General features: G+C 45.5%; 1 protein-coding gene across 3 annotated transcripts in view; it reads right to left on the bottom strand.

The window, feature by feature from the left end:
- Positions 1-50: 50 nt before the first annotated feature.
- Positions 51-18906, bottom strand: part of camkk1a (calcium/calmodulin-dependent protein kinase kinase 1, alpha a) — a 52630-nt gene continuing 33774 nt past the window's right edge. For 2 of the 3 annotated variants that reach the window (XM_076888878.1, XM_004561664.5), the window contains 11 exons: positions 15813-15849; positions 15480-15501; positions 12315-12403; positions 10779-10978; positions 9386-9439; positions 9082-9155; positions 7562-7649; positions 6087-6215; positions 5138-5241; positions 3514-3561; positions 51-3161 (listed from right to left, as the gene is read on the bottom strand). In XM_076888878.1, coding sequence (XP_076744993.1) covers positions 3089-3161; positions 3514-3561; positions 5138-5241; positions 6087-6215; positions 7562-7649; positions 9082-9155; positions 9386-9439; positions 10779-10978; positions 12315-12403; positions 15480-15501; positions 15813-15849 — 918 coding nt within the window. In that variant the 3' untranslated portion in view covers positions 51-3088. The remainder of the gene's footprint in view (positions 3162-3513; positions 3562-5137; positions 5242-6086; positions 6216-7561; positions 7650-9081; positions 9156-9385; positions 9440-10778; positions 10979-12314; positions 12404-15479; positions 15502-15812; positions 15850-18906) is intronic. The other variant, XM_004561665.5, reaches the window with a different exon arrangement.

Here is an 18906-nt window from a genome sequence, read left to right as displayed (position 1 = left end):
CATCAGCGCAGTTTCTTTTTGCTTTGGTCGAACAGAACCTGAGAAAAATGTTGAAATGATTCAGATTTCTTTATTTCTTCGAGTATGTGTACAAAAAGCATGCAAAAAATAGCGCATTTATATATATCGGTACATATTTACATTGTAACTACGTTCCATATGGATGTGCCATGCTTCCGTTTTAGTGGGTACAGTCAGAGAAAAGCACGAGACGACACGAGACGGCGGATGCCTTTGAGACAGGCACACGCGCATGCGCACAGACCAGGAGAGTCACATAGTCCCGGATTTCATATTATGTACAGACTCCACCATAGTCTCCGTCCTTTGGATCTAAATATGACCTGAAATCACAATAAAACGAGTCATGCCACTCACTTCCTGTGCTGCCACACCCACTGACTTTTCTTCTGTGTCACTGCAGCAACAGCAGCAGGTCTGATCAATCCACGGGAGGGTCGCCTGGTTTAAACCGATATACTCTAATTATGCAGGGTTTCAAAGGTCACGCACAGGTGATCTTTGATTCATGGCCATTTAAATCATTCAAGGGTTTTGAATGATGAAAAACATCTAAAAGGAAGGAAACCTCTGGTGGAGAAATAGACCCGTATGAACAAACTGACATATTTTGGGATTAATCTATGCTGGAGTTCAGGGTTTCCACCGTGAAATGGCCACAGAGGAAAATCCCACGGTTTAAATATTGTTGTTGTGATATTTAGTGATCAGTGAGAATGTCCTGAGCGCACACCTGCCCCCTCCGTACAGTTTCACAGTATTTCACTATTTTGCATGTTGTCAGCAGTGAGATTAGACAACAAGCACATACGGTGTTTCACAGGTGGACACACACAAACTGTACAGTGTTTAATGGCCGAAGTAGTGTTAAACGTACTCACAATAATGACGTTATACATACTTAAGTGGAAAAGTGCAAGAATTTGAACATAAACAAAAACACAGGTTAAAGGTCGAGAGCTGTAAAGACAACAATAAAGTACCTTTGACCCACAAACGTCCAGCACAACAACACCCAGAATAAAAACGCGAGAATCAGAAGGACGAGCGTTTAAACAGGTGACGTCAAACAGAAGACGTCATGTGACATTTTTGGTTGCCTTCATTAAAGGTGTGCAGCATTTAGAGCTGAACATCAAAACGTCAGGATGATGATAAAGTTTATGACTGACGTCACAGCAGTTATGACGTCATGTCCCCCGGCTCAACAACACGGCCTGAAATCCCGTTTGCACGCCTCGAGCCTAAGCTAGCATCCTTCCCTGGAGGAAACGAGCTGCATCAACCAGCCAGAGGACAACGCTGCTCCGAGCGCTCCCCCAGCTCTCCCCCCACAGGGGTAACACACCAGGACACGTTGTTAAACCAAGCGCCTTTAAATGGACACGCCTCTCTTTCTTTTATCCACCACGCCCACATTTGTAGAGGGTTCACATGTGCACAGCTGATTCACTGGCCATCGTCAGCATCTACTGTTGGCACTTTGACAGGTTATCAAATGGAAAATCACGAGAACACAACTCCGTGTTCACGGACAGCCATGCTTTATATTTTTCTTCCTCCTCACTGTGTAAGCAGATGTCAACGTTTACAGGAAACAGTGATGTTGCGGTGGCCAGCGCGTGCATTATCTGTGTTCCCATTTATTATAATGAGAAGTTTGCGGCTGCACTGACACGTTGTGCCAACACAAACACACGGTCCTTTTCTAAAAGCTCACCAAAACTTCAAATTAACAAGAGCAACCACAAAATGAAAACATGAAGTCAAAAACACGACACCATCAGCTGCGGATGGACAAACACCAGCCCTGCTCCAGCACCTCCTCCGTCTGCTGCTCTTTGTCCAGAGTCCGCCTGAAGCTCTTCTGGATGAATTTTCTGCTCCTTCATGGCTTTATGTGGGAGCAGCCTGACGCCGCAGTGACAGCTCTGCATGGTCCACTAGACAGAGCTGAAGGGGAAACGATCACTAATGTATCTGATCCTTGATGATTGTCTCTGAAGCACAGTTTCCTTATTTTCCTCTTCTGTGAATGTGCTTCAACACAGGTGACAGACTGTTTAAAAAGAGAGCAGGTCAGTGTTTCCTGAGAGTAAAGGTGCATGCATCATTTCACATTAAAATGATTTGGGTACAGACGCTTCTCCTTAATATAATAACGAACAACGTGATTCGATTTCTTCTACAAAGCACTCAGTGATTCATTTGTATGCAGATTATTTATGCTTTAAAATCAGCTCTGCATCCAAGAACTTTACAATATATTAATATTATAAATAACGTATAAATTGGAACAGTGCTTACATACAGAGTAACATCAGTTTTCCACTACATTCGTTCTCACCATCCAAAAACTTTTCCCATCCGATCGCAAACACATCCAACAGCAGAGCATCAAAGAAACAAGAACCACCAGACTGACACAGACGACGCATTAGGAGAAGCAGCGTGAAGGACAGACTAACACACAGCTCGCAGTCACCCTGCGATCACTGCCAGGCAGTCGATCGAGGTGTCTGAAGGCAGCGCAGGAAGCACCTGCTTCAGAATAAAGGTTGGCACAGATATGCTTAAAGGGTCTTCACAATAACACAGCAGATACCACAAGACACGTATGTACAACATTACAGTGACTGATGAAATGAAAGCCTCGTAGTTCACTTAGGAGACAGTGCAGTGTCCTTTACATGCTGAGGTCTGTTTCCTCCTGTCAGGTGGCTGCAGACGGGCTGAAGATGCGGTCTAAATATTCGCCATGCACAATGGGAAAAACTCGTCTGTCTTTGCCTGTAATACAGTTTCAGGCCAGCAAAATAAACCGGTGATGATCCACAGACGTGCTCGTGTTCCTCACATCGGCTGAGGATAAAACAGCTCCACAGCGCAGAAGCAAGCGTGTACGTCACATGACAAACTTCTCCCCAAAAAACAAAACAAAAAACCTCGAGTTTTTGTGTTTCAGGTGCAGAATGATACGTTTGCACTGTGTGACCACTTTGAGGTGTGAATGAAGGCGTAAGTGGATATAAAGAGGACGCTGCGCACGCAGGAGGGTCGCTGGGACTCAAGAGGAGGGCTCATCTTCATGCAGGTCCTCCAGCTCTCCTTCTCTGGGTCCATCGCCCGTGCTGGCCTTTCTAAAAAGAGACAAGAAAAACCACAAACACGGGTCACAGCTCTTATGATCATTCGAGGTTGGACAGCAGCAGAGAGGGAATTATCTAAATGCTGACACTACCAAGCCTGCTAATTAGAGAAGGTCTGGATGTTGTTGATGCATGATGAATATCAAAAACACACAGAAGGCTTTATGGACGTAGGATGGCTTTTAAATGACAGCAGCAGGGACACGACAGCAGGGGAAGGCTGCTCTGCCATCACATCTCGTGATGTGGACAAGCACAAGTTTAAGGATCGAAAATGATGATGGAGCAGCGGCTGGAGGATGTGGGACAGACAGAGGCCGGACTGCTTCGCACGAAGTGTTACCTGAGTGAGGGCTGAAGTTTAAAAGAGGGCCGGAAGGGCCACGAGTCCCTGCAGCAAAGTGGGAGAGAAGATGGACAAGTCACATATGAGAGGACAAAGGAACGCAGGCCCGTGGGAGGAAACCCGCCTCCCCACCACGTAGGGTCCAGCTGCACTTTTAGCATCTTTCAAAAATGATCACACACCTCAGAGTTTCATTTGTATCGTAGCATTGCAAAGTAAATAACACATTTTTAAAGGCCTCCCTGTGGCTGAATCTGAAAACCGCACTCTGACTCAGGATGCGCCGATAACCAGAGCAAAAGGACTTTTGTCTGCAGCTGCAGCTCAGCGCAGCAGCTCAATGATACTGACAACTGTCAATACAATGACCCTGATAGACAAGCACGAGCCACAAAAGGCTGGGTTTAGCTGCAGCAGAACTTTCAAAATAAAGCGACGGGACTTTCCACTCAAACTGGCTGTTGATGAACTTCTTTTTTTCCTGGATGAAAGAAAGGGGAAAATTTGTCTCCAAATATACTTTGGTGGGCTGCATGGGAACACTGGTGTTAATGGTGCATTCAATTTCAAACATGCAGGCCGGAAATTTTCTAGTTGAATTCCAGCCTGAGAAACTGTAGCTTAGCGAGAAACTCAAATCTTTGCTGAGTCAGCAGAGCTTCCCTGGATACAGTCACCATGGACACAAGAAGCTGCCACCTGTGATGTTTCATCAAAATAGGACAACATATAATAGCGGCTACGTCATCTTTCCCCCACAAATCCTGGTGAAAAAAAGCGTCTGGCACTGGTAGCATCTGTCAGTCACATTAGCCGTTAGCATTCATTTGCTTCCCCTCATCAAAGGAGAAAAATATCCCACCAGCTCTGCTCCACTTGGACTTTGACGTGGAGGAAATCAAAGCTCTCAGAGCTTTCCAGTGGTTTTTGGTTATGTGTCCATATGTTTATAAAATAATATCTGACATCTTTACATAAACATATTGTACTCACTCAGAATTGTATTCATTACTCTATGATAGCCATATAGTTGGATTTCCACTGTGCAGCAGGGGGCAGTATTATTCAAACATCCATATGCTGTGAAAACACCTCCACCTCTGACGGCCGAGCGTGTAACGGTCCACGAGCAGCAGCATGTTCATCATCAGAAGACAGTCCCACGGTGCCCACGACACACCTGCTAACAGCTGTGCGTGCGCCTGTTTGTTTTCGGCTATACAAGTTGAAAATGCACAGCGGGGACGGGACGAGCCGATTGGCCACTGACACCTGTGATACTTTGAATCCACGTTACTGACAAATCAAGCTCAGCCTGAGGCACTAGCTCATTCTGCGTCACGCTGAGTCCTTCTAGTCTTGAGAGCTAAAAGCAACACACAAAGAAACACTTATACAAGCTGTAAGCTCCACTGCATACAATGAAAGAGTGAATTATGATGCTATGGCAACACAAGGAAGCAGCAGCTGCTGCTGCAAAAAATGAGCGCTATTTAACCTGAAGAAGGAGGAGACAGGTGTGGAGAAAAGATCTACGTTAGAATCTCAAGCAAAAAGATCGTCTTCAAAGACAAGATAAGCAAGTACTGAGCTGCAGACAATCAGGAAGCTGAACTCTTACATGAGCAGACTACCAGGTGCAGACATGGACCTCTCCTCCCGCCGGCTTGGGCACTCAAAGGGGTTACTGAAGGAGCGCTTTCTCAGCATGGCCTTTACCAAGATCTGAAACAGACAAACACGGGACGAACACGAGTTACATGAGAGGGGGCGCAGGGGGCGCCGTACTGTTACAGACATGCAGGGGGAAACACTGTTCTCAACATGTGGAGCAGACAAGTGGTTACAATGTTCCTCTAATATTGTTACTAATGTTGTGGCGACGTATCAGGTGATCTTCATTCTTCAACAGGCCTAATCTGCTGGGGTTTCCCATGATGCACTGAGTGTTTCGTCTTCACTCTCTGTTTATTCGCCGCTCTGCATTTAATCATTCGTTGTTAATCTCTGGCTCTCCTGCCCAGCGTGTCTCGTCTTGCCTCTTCTTCCTGTTAACAGGGAGTTTTTCCCTCCCACTGTTACCGAGTGCTTGCTCATAGAGGACTTTGTGTTACTGCTGTAACTGTATACATATAACGTAACCTGCTGCTGTAATGAGCTTTTTTTAAACTGGAAAACTTCTCACTTATTCTGTGTTGACTCTGGTCTTGGTGTGCAGTATACCGTCCTCAGCTTCCCTAATTCAATTCATTTCGTTAGACTAATAATGTCCAACACAGTTAACAGAAGCCCAGGCTGAGGGTCTGCAGTGATTGCACAGCTTATTATGTGAGCTTGCTTTCAAATGAATGCAACATTAGTGCATTTAAGGAGACACATAATGGAGACATTCAAATGCATTCATTTGGCTCTTTTATGGTTGAACAGTGATGAAACCCCGCCCCTCTGTCTGGCTGCGCTTTGTCACATCTTTGGTTAACAGACAGAAGGCTGTGGTTGTTAAGAGCAGCTAGTCTGAGTGCTGCTGCACGCAGCAGTTTGATAAACGGAGGACACTCTGTGTTTCTTACCACTGCAGAGAGGCTGGGAACGAATTTGACGGAGTTCTGGATGTCCTCCTCTGTCACCTCTACCACAGAGCAGTGGTCCTCCTCCAGAGGCAGGGGGTCAGCACCTCCCTGGGTCACCCACGGGTCCATCTGAAAGGGCATGGACCGCAGTGAAATAGGGCACTTTCATAACTTGACACCCAGAGGTTCACAGAAACGCACAGCAGTAAATACAGTCAGTTTACCAGCTTGTGTCCAAGCAATGATTTAATGGCAAACGCGAGCTTTCCTACGTTTACAGGAAGGTTTGTTTCAGGCTGCGCGGTCCTCAGATTACAGTCCTCAGTACTGATTACAAGTGTTACTCTGCAAGAACCAACATGGTAAGACGTCGTAGGTGATTCAAGGCATCAGTGTGACCTAAGTGACATTCACTGACCAATCACTGCTGCGCATTTTCCACTTCACGCAACGAGACCCTCTGTGGGCTGCAGAGAGGGCGGGATGGATTTGCTCTGCATTTCCCTTTTTCCATGTTGGAGGTGCAAGAAAGCCAAGTTCTCCAACTGTGTGCCAAACATTTAGACAGTTACAAAAGTTGAATATAAATATAAGCTGATTAAATGTGCCGAATGAAACAGGCTCTTTCTGTCAAACATTAGCAAACATTAGTGACCCAATGGGAACATGTGATGCCTCTGCTGTGCTTCACAGATACCCGTGTCACGCCTGTGTATTTGTATATTTAAGCCTCTTTTCTTCAGGCTGATTACAGCCTTTGTAATTAGATACTGTTGAATCAGCCTTTGACTGGATATGACGGCACTTCGTTTACTACACCGTTCTGCAGCTGAGCTCACCGCATGTTTGTCTCCGATTGTCAGTTGATTCCAGCAGCCCAAGGATGGCCTGCTTTGTTTGCACTCAGAGCTCCTTTGACTCTGCTGAAGGCTCACAGCTGACAGCTCTGCAGGCAGATGCACATGCCAGGTTGTCCCAGATTTATCCGACTTTCCGAGGTAATGCAAATCTCACACGACACATGCGACTGTAACAGCTGCATTAACAGGAAATATTCAAGCCTCTTCTTTTTAAAATACGAGGTGAGCCAACGCTGTGTGCAAGGTCACAATAAAAATGCTTTTTTTGGTTTTTGAGTCATCGTGTGTTTGTGCACGAGGACGTGCACGACGCCCGAGAGCCTCCATATCTCCACGAACACACAGAAAAAGAGTCACATGACTCATGACTAGATTGTGTGATGGAGACACAGTGGGGCGTGGGAATGTGATCGGGCCATGATTGTGGACCATCCACGGCACTAATACACACTCAGTTTGTCTAAGAACTACTCTGTAGGAACACAGCGAGGTCACAATCTCATGTGTTAATCAGCAGTGAGAAAATCACAGCGATGCTTTATAAGTATGAAGAAGGTGCTAAAGCTGAAGGACAGTAATCTGAGCTGGTTTTCTTATCATCCATCAGTTTGGTACCTTGATCTCTGGGATGCTGATCCTGCTGTCGGGGTTCTTATCCAACATCTGCAAGATCAGCTTCTGCAGCTCTTCACTGATTTTGGGCCTGAAGAAAAAACAAAATGACGATTTGGGAAAAGTTTTCTGACCCACATGTTTCCATCATGTTTACCTGAGGAGGAAATCGAATGATTGTATTTAACATGAGACACACTCAACAGGAACAGCATGAAATTATGACTTTTCTGCTGTCTCCTGTATCAAGCCGTGTTTGTTAACATGCAAAAGATCATTTACTCATTTCTTGGACTCGCTGTGGGAAAAAAACGTCCCCAAAAACGAATCAAAACTTTTATTCACCGCTGGAAGATTTGGTCACATGAAGTCTAAACACAGGCTCGGCATTAAACTGCCAACAGGTCGTCACATGTTGGACAAAGTGAAGCCAGCAGAAACATTTTGGCCCCTTTGTGTAACAGAGCCGTCATTTCTGCTCTTTGTAAGAAATGCTCACTTAACTCCTCCCACATATTCCAAACCGCTCTTAGAAAAAAAGAAAAAAAAAGGCTTTTCTATTAAGTGAAAGAAATTTATAAGCAGCCCTGAAAACGGTAAATGGTCTGTATTTGTATGAAGACTTTTTCCTTCAGGCAGCTTTGGCTGTTGTTTGAGGGGGTGACTGTAACTGAAAGGGAGGCTTACTGCATGCCAGTAATGTCATATAGACAAACAGACATAATTATATTTATATTTGATCAGCCACAACACAAAAATACCACATTTAGTTAAAAATAAATTAGCAGCTAGAAGTAACCAGCTGACACAAGCAGCAGCTGGTAAAGTGCACTAGCTAGCCAAAAGGGCTAAACTGTTAAAATATATAGTCAGCTTGGATTAATGCTAGAAGCAGTTAGCCAAAAATATGTACTCAAGTGTTCAGATGAATAAATGATGAGACTTTTTCACTAATTGCATTTTATTGTCTTTATGCCACAGACGCTTAAAAAAGAGATGGAGGCCGCGGTGCGTGACGTGCATGCTCCACCGTTTATGACACACACAAATTTAAAAAAGGAAGGTACGCACGATACTAAGTAGCTTTAGCTAACAATAATCTGCTCCATTCTGTTGGAATAGAACAGATATGTGTGGATTTAATGAACGCGGCTGTTGGAAGGCACAGTCCAACACCAACACTGAGCCCTGTCCTCACACCTCCTCACACCGCCCTTCTTCACTTCTTCTCCCTTCTCAGCGTGTCCTCCTCCACCACTGCCTAACATCTGTCTTTTATTCACTCTATGATATTCCCCTACAGTGAGCAGGCCTGCCAGCTTTTCTTTGACCTTGTATTCATGTAGCTACTGAAGCCTCCGTTTGCTTTTTCAGCTCGTTTTGATTCACATGTTGGTGACGTTCATCCTGCCAAGCTTTTTGGGGAAAAAGAACAGAAGAAGACGTTTTCGTGACCGCGTTGCAGACGAAGGATAACTAAAGTGAAGATGATGACTGTCCATTTCAATAAAGTGGAAACTTACGTTTCTGGGAATTCTACAGGCTTGGTCCTTATCTTATTATGCAACGCCAGTATGTACTCGTCAATGAAGGGACACTGCAGGAAGAGCAGAAGAAAGGAGGTGAAAACCACAAGAACACACATGCACGATGACTGCTGCACCGGGCCAATATCAGAAAAGACGACCGAGACGAACAACAGCAGCAATCGGCCGCTTGGATTCATTACATTCAACGACAGCACGAGAAAGCTGCTGTTTCAAAACTGCGCTCCCACATTCTTCTATGCTTTTAAACGAAGACTTGTGGGGCAGACGTCACATTTACCTTTCCAAAGACGAAGCAGTAGAGGGTAACCCCCATGGCCCAAACATCCAGCGCCTGTAAGACAGTTCCAGCAGTGACATTATATTCAGATAAATGGGAAACATGTAGAGGACAAGAGTCGTTTTAAGGTTATTGTTTGGGGGCAGCTACTGTCAGATACCCTGAAGATGAATTTATGTGATGACATAGCAGCGGCACATGTGCCCCCCACCCCTCGCTCCCTGTAGCTCGGATCTGTTTGTGATCCCTGATAGATACGGATGATTAAAGCAGCCCTCTGAACCTGTGCAATATCTCAGCCACACTGCTGCAGATGTGACATGAAGCATCCTGTCTGCTGATTTGCACATCCTCTGAAAACAGTTTGGCCAAATCACATCTTTACAGAGGCCGAGTCATCAGGCAGAAACTAGAAGTGCATCTCTTAAAATGCTCTAAACCCCCAAACAGCAGACGGAGGCACTCCGGTGACTCTTACACCCTGATGGCTTCTGTCTGTAATCAGCTGCTCCGGCCCCTCGTTCATGGTCAGCGTCTGAGCGAATCCACCAGTCTGTCCTTTCAGACAACCGCAGAATATAACCTGACAAAGTCTGTGATGGAGGGTTGAGGGGAGAAAAGGGACGATTTGGTGATGTTGATGTCTTAACCCCTCCCTGCAGCAGCTCCAGCGTGTGGACGTTCACATCCACCTGCTAGTTACGTTAAAAACAATTGGCTTATTTCACCGAAATAAGGACTACGGCAACAATCAGGACCATCAAAGTACTATTATACAAATCTCTAAAGGACTGGCAGTGTCTCATAAAGTGTCCACCCTCTACAATTTTAAGGTTTCTCGTATGAGAACATAATAAAAAACACACAATGTCATTAAACCAAAACAAATGTTGAGTTTTCTGTTTGGCTTCATCAGTTTCTTAGATCCCGCCGCACCACCTCAGCCGGGTTCAGGTCTGGACTCTGGACTCGGTTTGATTTGCTGCTGCTGTGCGTGGGATCACCAACAAGTGTCAGGTCCTCATGTTGGCGTGAGGCCTTTGTGCTGATATACAGTGTGTGGTTTGTCCAATCAGCGGCTGTGCGTTATATTCAGCCTCATCACGATAAAAAAGATGGAAGCTTATCTGCTATAGACAGAACTGCTCATTGTCTAACTGTGGAAATAACAAGGTGAAACATTTCTGATTCATTCGATGGAAACTGAACACAAGACCACTGTCGTTATCCCGGTGTCGATCACTTCCTTGTTCTTGGGCCGGCTAAACGCCAGAAACTCATTGTAGCTCAGCAGCTGTCATTTGGAGTTGGAGGCTCGGGTTCAGCGTTTTCAGTTTGGGTCACATCAAACACTACACTTTAAACTCTCTTCATGTTCATCGAGTTCACTCACTTTTCCACTGAAGCTCTTTCGCGCATCTGACAGCGTCTCTGGTGCCATGAAAGCCGGAGTGCCAGCAGTGCTGGACAGCAAAGCGTCGTTGCCCTCAAACTGGTTGCTGACTCCAAAGTCTGCTATCTTCACATGGCCATCGTCCCCGAGTAACAAGTTAGAGGGTTTGATGTCGCGGTGGACAATCTTCTGGTAGTGCACTGGGATAAAAAAAGAAAACACAAAGAAGAGAGCGCAAGTTTCCCCTTTGGACACGTGGAAGCTTATTTCTGTTTTCTGGAATATTTCCAGCTTCTAAACACAAACTGGAACTATCCTTGGAAAAACGCAGAACCCGGAACGCAGCCTGAGGATCCTCAGGTCGCATCTTTACTCGTATACACCGAGGTTTGAGAACATGTCATTAGGGCAGAGGGCAGGTGGTGAAATGTCGTCTTCATGGGGAAGAACAAAGCCCAGACTGTGGTGATTGTGTCATTATGAGGGCAGAGCTGCGCTTCTTCAGCCTGCGTCCTGATTGGTGTTCAAACTGGAGGAAAATAAATACTCTCAGCAAATGGGAGGTTCCCAAATTCGAGAACAAGCCAAAATTGTTGGGAATTATTTCAATCTTTAACAAAGCATTGCATTATAAAGGTTAATATTATATTATGTGGCTCAAGCTCAAAGAGGAACCAGTGACCTTTCACTGGTTGGATGGCGGTGTAAACGCCTGCCATGGTGGATGCAATTGTTGCCAACCGTGAACACACTAAAATACAGCTGGGATCATGTAGAAGAAATGCTACGTTACATTGTAGACATAAAGAGAGAAACAGACACTGACACACAACAGAACAAAGTGTTACATATGAGCTCATTATAATTATTGTTTCATCAGTTTCCAAAGTTCCACCTCAGGATTTGCAAAAAAACAACCATTAGGTATTTTAGGTACTGAAACAATGTTTCAATATTACTTGTAATTAAATGTCAACATGAACACTAACGAGTAATTATAACTGTCAGCTGAACATGGTGACGGGAAGCGCTTTTCCTTTCAAACGCAGGTTTTAATTATAAGGTTTCAAAAATGGAAATAATCAGCAGAAGCAGGTTGAACTGATCTGTAATTGGAACAATTTGGACTTTTGAAATCCATCATTACTTAAAGTGGGAACAAACCCTAATGCTTAGCAAACAGCTGTGTGATCAGAGGAACCTGCTTCATTAGCACTGGGTGACTGGGCTTTACTGGTGACTGTACTTTTCCATTTTGTCCCATTGTTACCACCATGGAGCTCAGGATGACACGGCACTGCTCCTAAACGATTAAGATCATCGCCTGCTGAAATTAATCACCTGCAACACACGAGGCCTGGGCACGGGCAAAGCTGTATCGTTTAATAGAAGCTGGATAGTGACGGAGGCTCAAAGATGGAGAGGGGCTGCTGCGACAGGGCGAGAGGCAGAGCTGGACAGGTCGCCAATCTCACACGGCGCTAAAATGACTGCTTTGAATCTTTTAGTCACTTTGTGAGGGTGCGTGGTACTTACAGTATTCGATACCCAGGATGACGTCTCTGAAGTATAAGCGAGCTTGCTCTTCTGATAAAGGACTGTCTGTGGGCACCTCCATCACTGGGCTGCAAATCCACGCAGACACACACAACACAGGCAGCGTGACAGACAAATGTGCAGATTATGTGTAACAGTTGTTTCACTGGTAGCTGTGCTGTTGACTCTAAATGTGATTTAAGCTCCGACGCTCAGCAGCAGGCAGCTACGCGTCTGATTGGATGACAGCAAGTTACACACGAGGACACGAACGAAGCCCTCGCTGTAATTTCAACAACGCTGTGACGCTGCAGACGGTGCTGGGAGCCACATCATCCCAACCATCCCAGCATTTTCCTGCGTCGCGCTCCGTATTCCATCACGCACTGATACCGATGGATAACACCGCATACAGACAGATATCTCTATAAACATTTATTATCACTAAGTTTGAATTCACATTCATCCCATCTCAAACTGCACATTTATAAGGAACAAATCTGTGAAAGGGCTGGTTGACATCTCCACAGAGGATCCATTTAAATCCTTCACATGTGAAGAACCAACGTTATCTTTGAGCATCATCCATATTTTTAAAAACCAATTTAAACAACAAAGCAACAGCTGACTCTTCTGTGTAATAATCACAGATCTGATCAAACATCTTCTGCCTTCACCAAACGTTTAAATCTTTCTGCCTCTTTGTCTCTAATGAATGAAACAGACGTCAACAAATACTTTTAAATGACTTTGTTCCTTACAAATACATCATAATATCATTTTTGCTCATTAATGACTGACGTGTGTGGGAAAACACATTCACAAATGTCATTGTACTTTTGTGTGTGAGTGTCTGTGCTCTCTTTTTGGATGCTTTTAAAAACCCTCTGTGTGTCTAAAGCTGCACACCAGTCTCCACGTGTTACTCAGAGCTGTTAATGAGGAGGTGACGCTTTGCAGCACCAAATTATGAACATTACCAGCAGCATGACGCTTTCACACAGAGCGGCTGCTGCCGTGTTTGTTCTGCTTACAGTTCATTTGCTCAGGCTTTTAAATGCAGCTTCATGTCAGAGCAGCAAAGCAGTGACTGCATGGGTGAAACGAGCTGCTTTGTTATCGCCTGTTACAGCAAAGATAACAGCGTGACTGTAAGCTCTATGAAGTGAACATCAAGCTGCCCGACGCTCACGCTAACAGCAGCCGACTCAGAGGCAGTAAGAGAGCAAATCCATCCTTTAAAACAGCTTCATATGAAAAGGATAAAGTTATTTACGCATACACGTCCTTCTCAAAACATTAGCATATTGTGATAAAGTGCATTATTTCCTGTAATGTACTGATAAACATTAGACTTTCATATATTTTAGATCCATTACACACACCTGAAGTAGTTCAAGCCTTTCATTGTTTTAATATTGATGGTTTTGGCATACAGCTCATGAAAACCCAAAATTCTTATCTCAAAAAATGAGCATATCATGAAAAGGTTCTCTAAACGAGCTATTAACCTAACCATCTGAATCAACGAACTCTAAACACCTGCAAAAGATTCCTGAGGCCTTTAAAAACTCCCAGCCTGGTTCATTACTCAAAACCCCAATCATGGCTAAGACTCACTGCTGTCCAGAAGGCCATCACTGACACCCTCAAGAGTAAGACACAGAAAGAAATTGCTGAACGAATACGCTGTTCCCAGAGTGCTGTATCAAGGCACCTCAGTGGGAAGTCTGTGGGAAGGAAAAAGTGTGGCAGAAGACGCTGCACAACGAGAAGAGGTGACCGGACCCTGAGGAAGATTGTGGAGAAGGACCGATTCCAGACCTTGGGGGACCTGCGGAAGCAGTGGACTGAGTCTGGAGTAGAAACATCCAGAGCCACCGTGTACAGGCGTGTGCAGGAAATGGGCTACAGGTGCCGCATTTGAACCAGAAACAGCGGCAGAAGCGCCTGACCTGGGCTACAGAGAAGCAGCGCTGCACTGTTGCTCAGTGGTCCAAAGTACTGTTTTCGGATGAAAGCAACTTTTGCATGTCATTCGGAAATCAAGGTGCCAGAGTCTGGAGGAAGACTGGGGCGAGGGAAATGCCTGAAGTCCAGTGTCAAGTACCCACAGTCAGTGATGGTCTGGGTGCCATGTCAGCTGCTGGTGTTGGTCCACTGTGTTTTATCAAGGGCAGGGTCAATGCAGCTATCAGGAGATTTTGGAGCACTTCATGCTTCCATCTGCTGAAAAGCTTTATGGAGATGAAGATTTCATTTTGCAGCACGACCTGGCACCTGCTCACAGGGCCAGAACCCCTGGTAACTGGTTTACTGACCATGGTATTACTGTGCTCAATTGGCCTGCCAGCTCTCCTGACCTGAACCCCATAGAGCATCTGTGGGATATTGTGAAGAGAAAGTTGAGACGCAAGTCCCGACACTCTGGATGAGCTTAAGGCCGCTATCGAAGCATCCTGGGCCTCCATAACACCTCAGCAGTGCCACAGGCTGGTTGCCTCCATGCCACGCCGCACTGAAGCAGTCATCTCTGCAAAAGGATTCCTGACCAAGCATCGAGTGCATAACTGAACATAATTATTTGAAGGTCGACTCTTTTTGTATTAAAACACTTTTCTTTTATTGGTCGGATGAAATATGCTAATCTTTTGAGATAAGAATTTTGGGTTTTCATGAGCTGTATGCCAAAACCATCAATATTAAAACAATGACAGGCTTGAACTACTTCAGGTGTGTGTAATGAATCTAAAATATGTGAAAGTCTAATGTTTATCAGTACATTACAGGAAATAATGCACTTTATCACAATATGCTAGTTTTTTTGAGAAGGACGTGCACATGTGGATGATACCAGCCGTCCCCTTCATCTCCAATTTGGTTATAACAGCAAAAGGTTGTGCATCATAATGTCTTTAGCACTGTAGCAAGGAGCGGCTCATGCATGAGGATGTGAAACGCTTTCAGCGCCAAGAACTGAAAACCCAAGAAAATGACGAATCCCTTTGAAGCCTGAGGTGGAACAAACGGCCGTACGGCTCAGAGTAATGAAAGAAGAGCGCAGCAGTGATCGAGGCAGGGATGAAGGGTGGAGAAATGAGGAGGAGAAGGTGGGTGGGTGAGCCTTAAATTATTTAGAGACAGAAGGACGGGTTCTCTACTCACCCCTTACGCATCAGCTCAAACACTGTCAGAAACAGGGAGAGAAGGAAACACGAACACGTGAGACCAAATATTTCATTCTTTTGTTCATTCGGCCTGTTTGTGACCGCTGCTGCCACCAGGCTGCGTATTACTCTACAGCCTGACTGCAGCACTGCTGATGGAGAGCTTCTGCATAACGCGCCAGCCCTAAGCAGGTCTGCAGGGAAACGACCATCTCTGAATAAATGACACGTACACTTGTCGGCGCCATACGCATCGAACGCCACAGGCTTACAGACACAGGGCAAGAACAGAGCAAAAGTATCTGGACACATAAAACAAAGACGTGCATACCCATGTGAAGGTTGTCCTCCGATGGATCATCCAGCACCTGCAGCATCAAAACACAGTCAGCGTAAATGGTGAGCAACATAAAAACATTCAGTGCTTTCATTTAAAGAGCTGACAGCATGCATTCACTGACTCACTGCACAACTCGTCTGCTACCATAAAAGCTTCCTGCAACTCTCGGCAGTCAGCAGGTTGAGGAGTTACAATTTAAAACAGTGGCTCAGCGTCATTTGCACAAAAATGATATCTGTGCAGTCGACGCTTCACCAGGTACACAGGCTGACTGAAAAGCTGCGTACACCTTTTCTACTGAACAACACCACGGACGCATTAACGCGGGCAGAGGCCGCCATCGCTGCAAAAGCTGTATTTGACTATTCTTATGACAATTTGGAACAATGCTCCGTGTAGCCTTTTTTAAGTGTTTTAAGGTTGAGCTGTGTACAAGACAGCACAGGTACAACGCGTGCCTTTGAAAACTAGTCCACCTTCAAAATGTCAAATGAGCTCAAAGACGATGAGTGGATGACAAAGAAGATGTTACGCTGAGGTTCGTTCATGTTTGAGAACGATACGTGAAGACATGATGTTTTTTAAACTATTTGCACGAGCACCAGAATAAAACATTATTCTGACATGCTTCCATTTCACACAATCAGCCAACCTGGCCCCACCCTGCCACCTGATTCGCTGAGGTCAGAAGGATGTGAGTGGGTGGATTGTAGATGGCAGACGGTTGGTGAAACCTTGGCTGATTGTGACCCACACCTGTTTCACAGCTTGGCTCGTGTGATTACGTAGAGGATCAATAGGGGGTCCGTGACCCTCTGGGGGGGCCACTCCCACAGGGTTTGAATCTGGGACTTTCCACCAGTTGCTCATCAGTAGAACTGAAGAAGCTTCTGGGATGAAACATCTTCAGCAGACGCTTTTCTTTCCCAGATTAAACTGCGCGTCACCACAGAGCTTTCACGGTACCTGCCTCTTACATCGCTGACTGACTCTATTAGCAACATAACGAGAGCTCAGTGGTGGCAGCAGTACAGGCTTCAGAGGCACGGGGATGGGACGTGCACCCCCCCTGCTGAGCCTTAAAAACAGAAAGGTCAGGCCCAAAAGAAACCCAGCAGCTTCGTGAAATAAAGTTCTGTGGAAGCATGAAAGGTCAACCTCTCTAAAAAATAAATAAATAATAGAAAGTGTGAAGAATTAAAGGAGCGGCTCAGGAGTCACAGCCCCCCCTCGTCTGTCGAACGTAGCGGTGCTATCGCTGAGGCACGCCGGCATCAGCAGGGTGATCACACAGCTGTTCCAGTCTATGTTGACATGTCATCATTCAGAAGGACAACATCACAACGTGGCCGAAGCAGCAACAACAAAGTTTACAGATTTGGGGTATTTTTTATGTGCATCTGTCCAATAACGTTTGGACTCTGGGATATTTGGCAACAGGCTGCAATGAACCCGCGCAGCTCTTTCTATACTGATGCAACCATTTCCCAGTAAAGTGAGACGTCCTCTGGTGTGCAGTATCCACCCCAAAATCTGCGATGTAAAGATTTGAAAGAGGAGACTACAAACAATGCGTCAGTGCAGAGAGTGACATTATTCACTGTTGACAGAGGGGAAACAAACAGCCTCGGCTCGAGGACTTCGGTAGCCCTCTGTGCTCACAGCTAGCAGCTTGAGCTGACATTAGCTGGTGCTAATGGTCTTTTATTGCAGCTAACAGACGTTTCTCATGTTGACTTGTCACAGCAGGCAAAGATTTATTATTGGTGCCTGCATTCCTCTTACGGGAGTTCTTCTGTTTGCACACTACTTCAATATAATGGCAAACTGGGACACTTTAAACAGCCGTACAATCATTAGTTCCTCACTGTGACCAAAATGTCTGTCAGGCTCGAAGCAGCAGCAGGAAGAAAAAACAGAAGAAAGAGGAACGCTTGCATCAATACTGATCCAATTATGGCTCGTGAGATCGATGTTAATATTAAACTTTAGTGGAGATGTTCCCAGAAATCCAACAGCTGACACAGTAAGGATGGAGACTCACGATCCGGACTCGGCCATGAAAACAAGCAGAGCCGCAGTAATTTCACCTGCAGTCTGTGTTTAAACAGAAATCCACAACTTCTTGGTTCACCTTTTTGCCCCGCGTGTCTGCCCGCCCCCCAGGCAGCCCGCGACTGTGATTTGGTGCTTTATACAGTGGGCAAGTAAGTACTGAACACCTGACCAAGTAACTCGGTCTCTAATAGTGTTATTGACATGAAATTCTCACCAGACGTCGGTAACAACATATCCAATCCACACGTTCAACGAGTGGGATACTGAGAAATGACAAAAGCCCCGACACCAGCTGAGATCTGGCAGTAGTTACAGGGCGTCCTGCCACTCGGTGTGAATTAATATCAGCCGGTTCAGTCCCTAAAGCTGCGTTATTAACAAGGTGTCCCATAAGACACACGTCATGATGGGTAAAACCGACGAGGTCTCCTTTGCAGCCTTATTGTTGAAGCACACTGATGAAGGTTGCAGTCAGCACTGTTGGGACTATGCAAAAGATTTCCAAGTGTCCAGGTGACGAGGACCACCTGTGCAGAGCTACAGAAAGAATCAGTAAGTTCAACTGCTTCAAAGGAAACGATGAAAATGCGCTCAGCCCCTGTGACCTGTGCGCTCACCACACAGGAGAAAGCACGCTGAAGCACGTTCAACGTTTCCTGAACAAACACCTCAAACACCAACAGTGGCGTTTGGAGGTGGGAACCATCATGGTGACGGCTTTCATGTGGCTCTGGCACGAGTTTTGTAATTGAAGAAAGGATGAATGGAAAAATGTACCGAGACATTCTGGTAAAGGTTTGCTGCAGCCTATGAAGATGAAATGAGGGTTGGACATTTCAGCGAGACAATGACGTCAAACACAAAGCCAAAGAAACTCTCAGCGCGTTCCAGGGAAGGACAGCGACGGCCCAGCCAATCACCTGAGCTGAATCCAAGTCTGTGGAAAGAACTGAAGCTCAGAATTCATAGACGGGAAACTTTGTGTGGAAGAATGGGCCAAAATCACACCTGAGTAATGCACGCGACG

This window comes from Maylandia zebra, linkage group LG10 (assembly GCF_041146795.1).
Source record: "Maylandia zebra isolate NMK-2024a linkage group LG10, Mzebra_GT3a, whole genome shotgun sequence".
NCBI classification, from domain to species: Eukaryota; Metazoa; Chordata; class Actinopteri; order Cichliformes; family Cichlidae; genus Maylandia; species Maylandia zebra.
The sequence above is the reverse complement of the archived record's forward strand: the minus strand, read 5'-3'. Positions and strand labels throughout refer to the sequence as shown.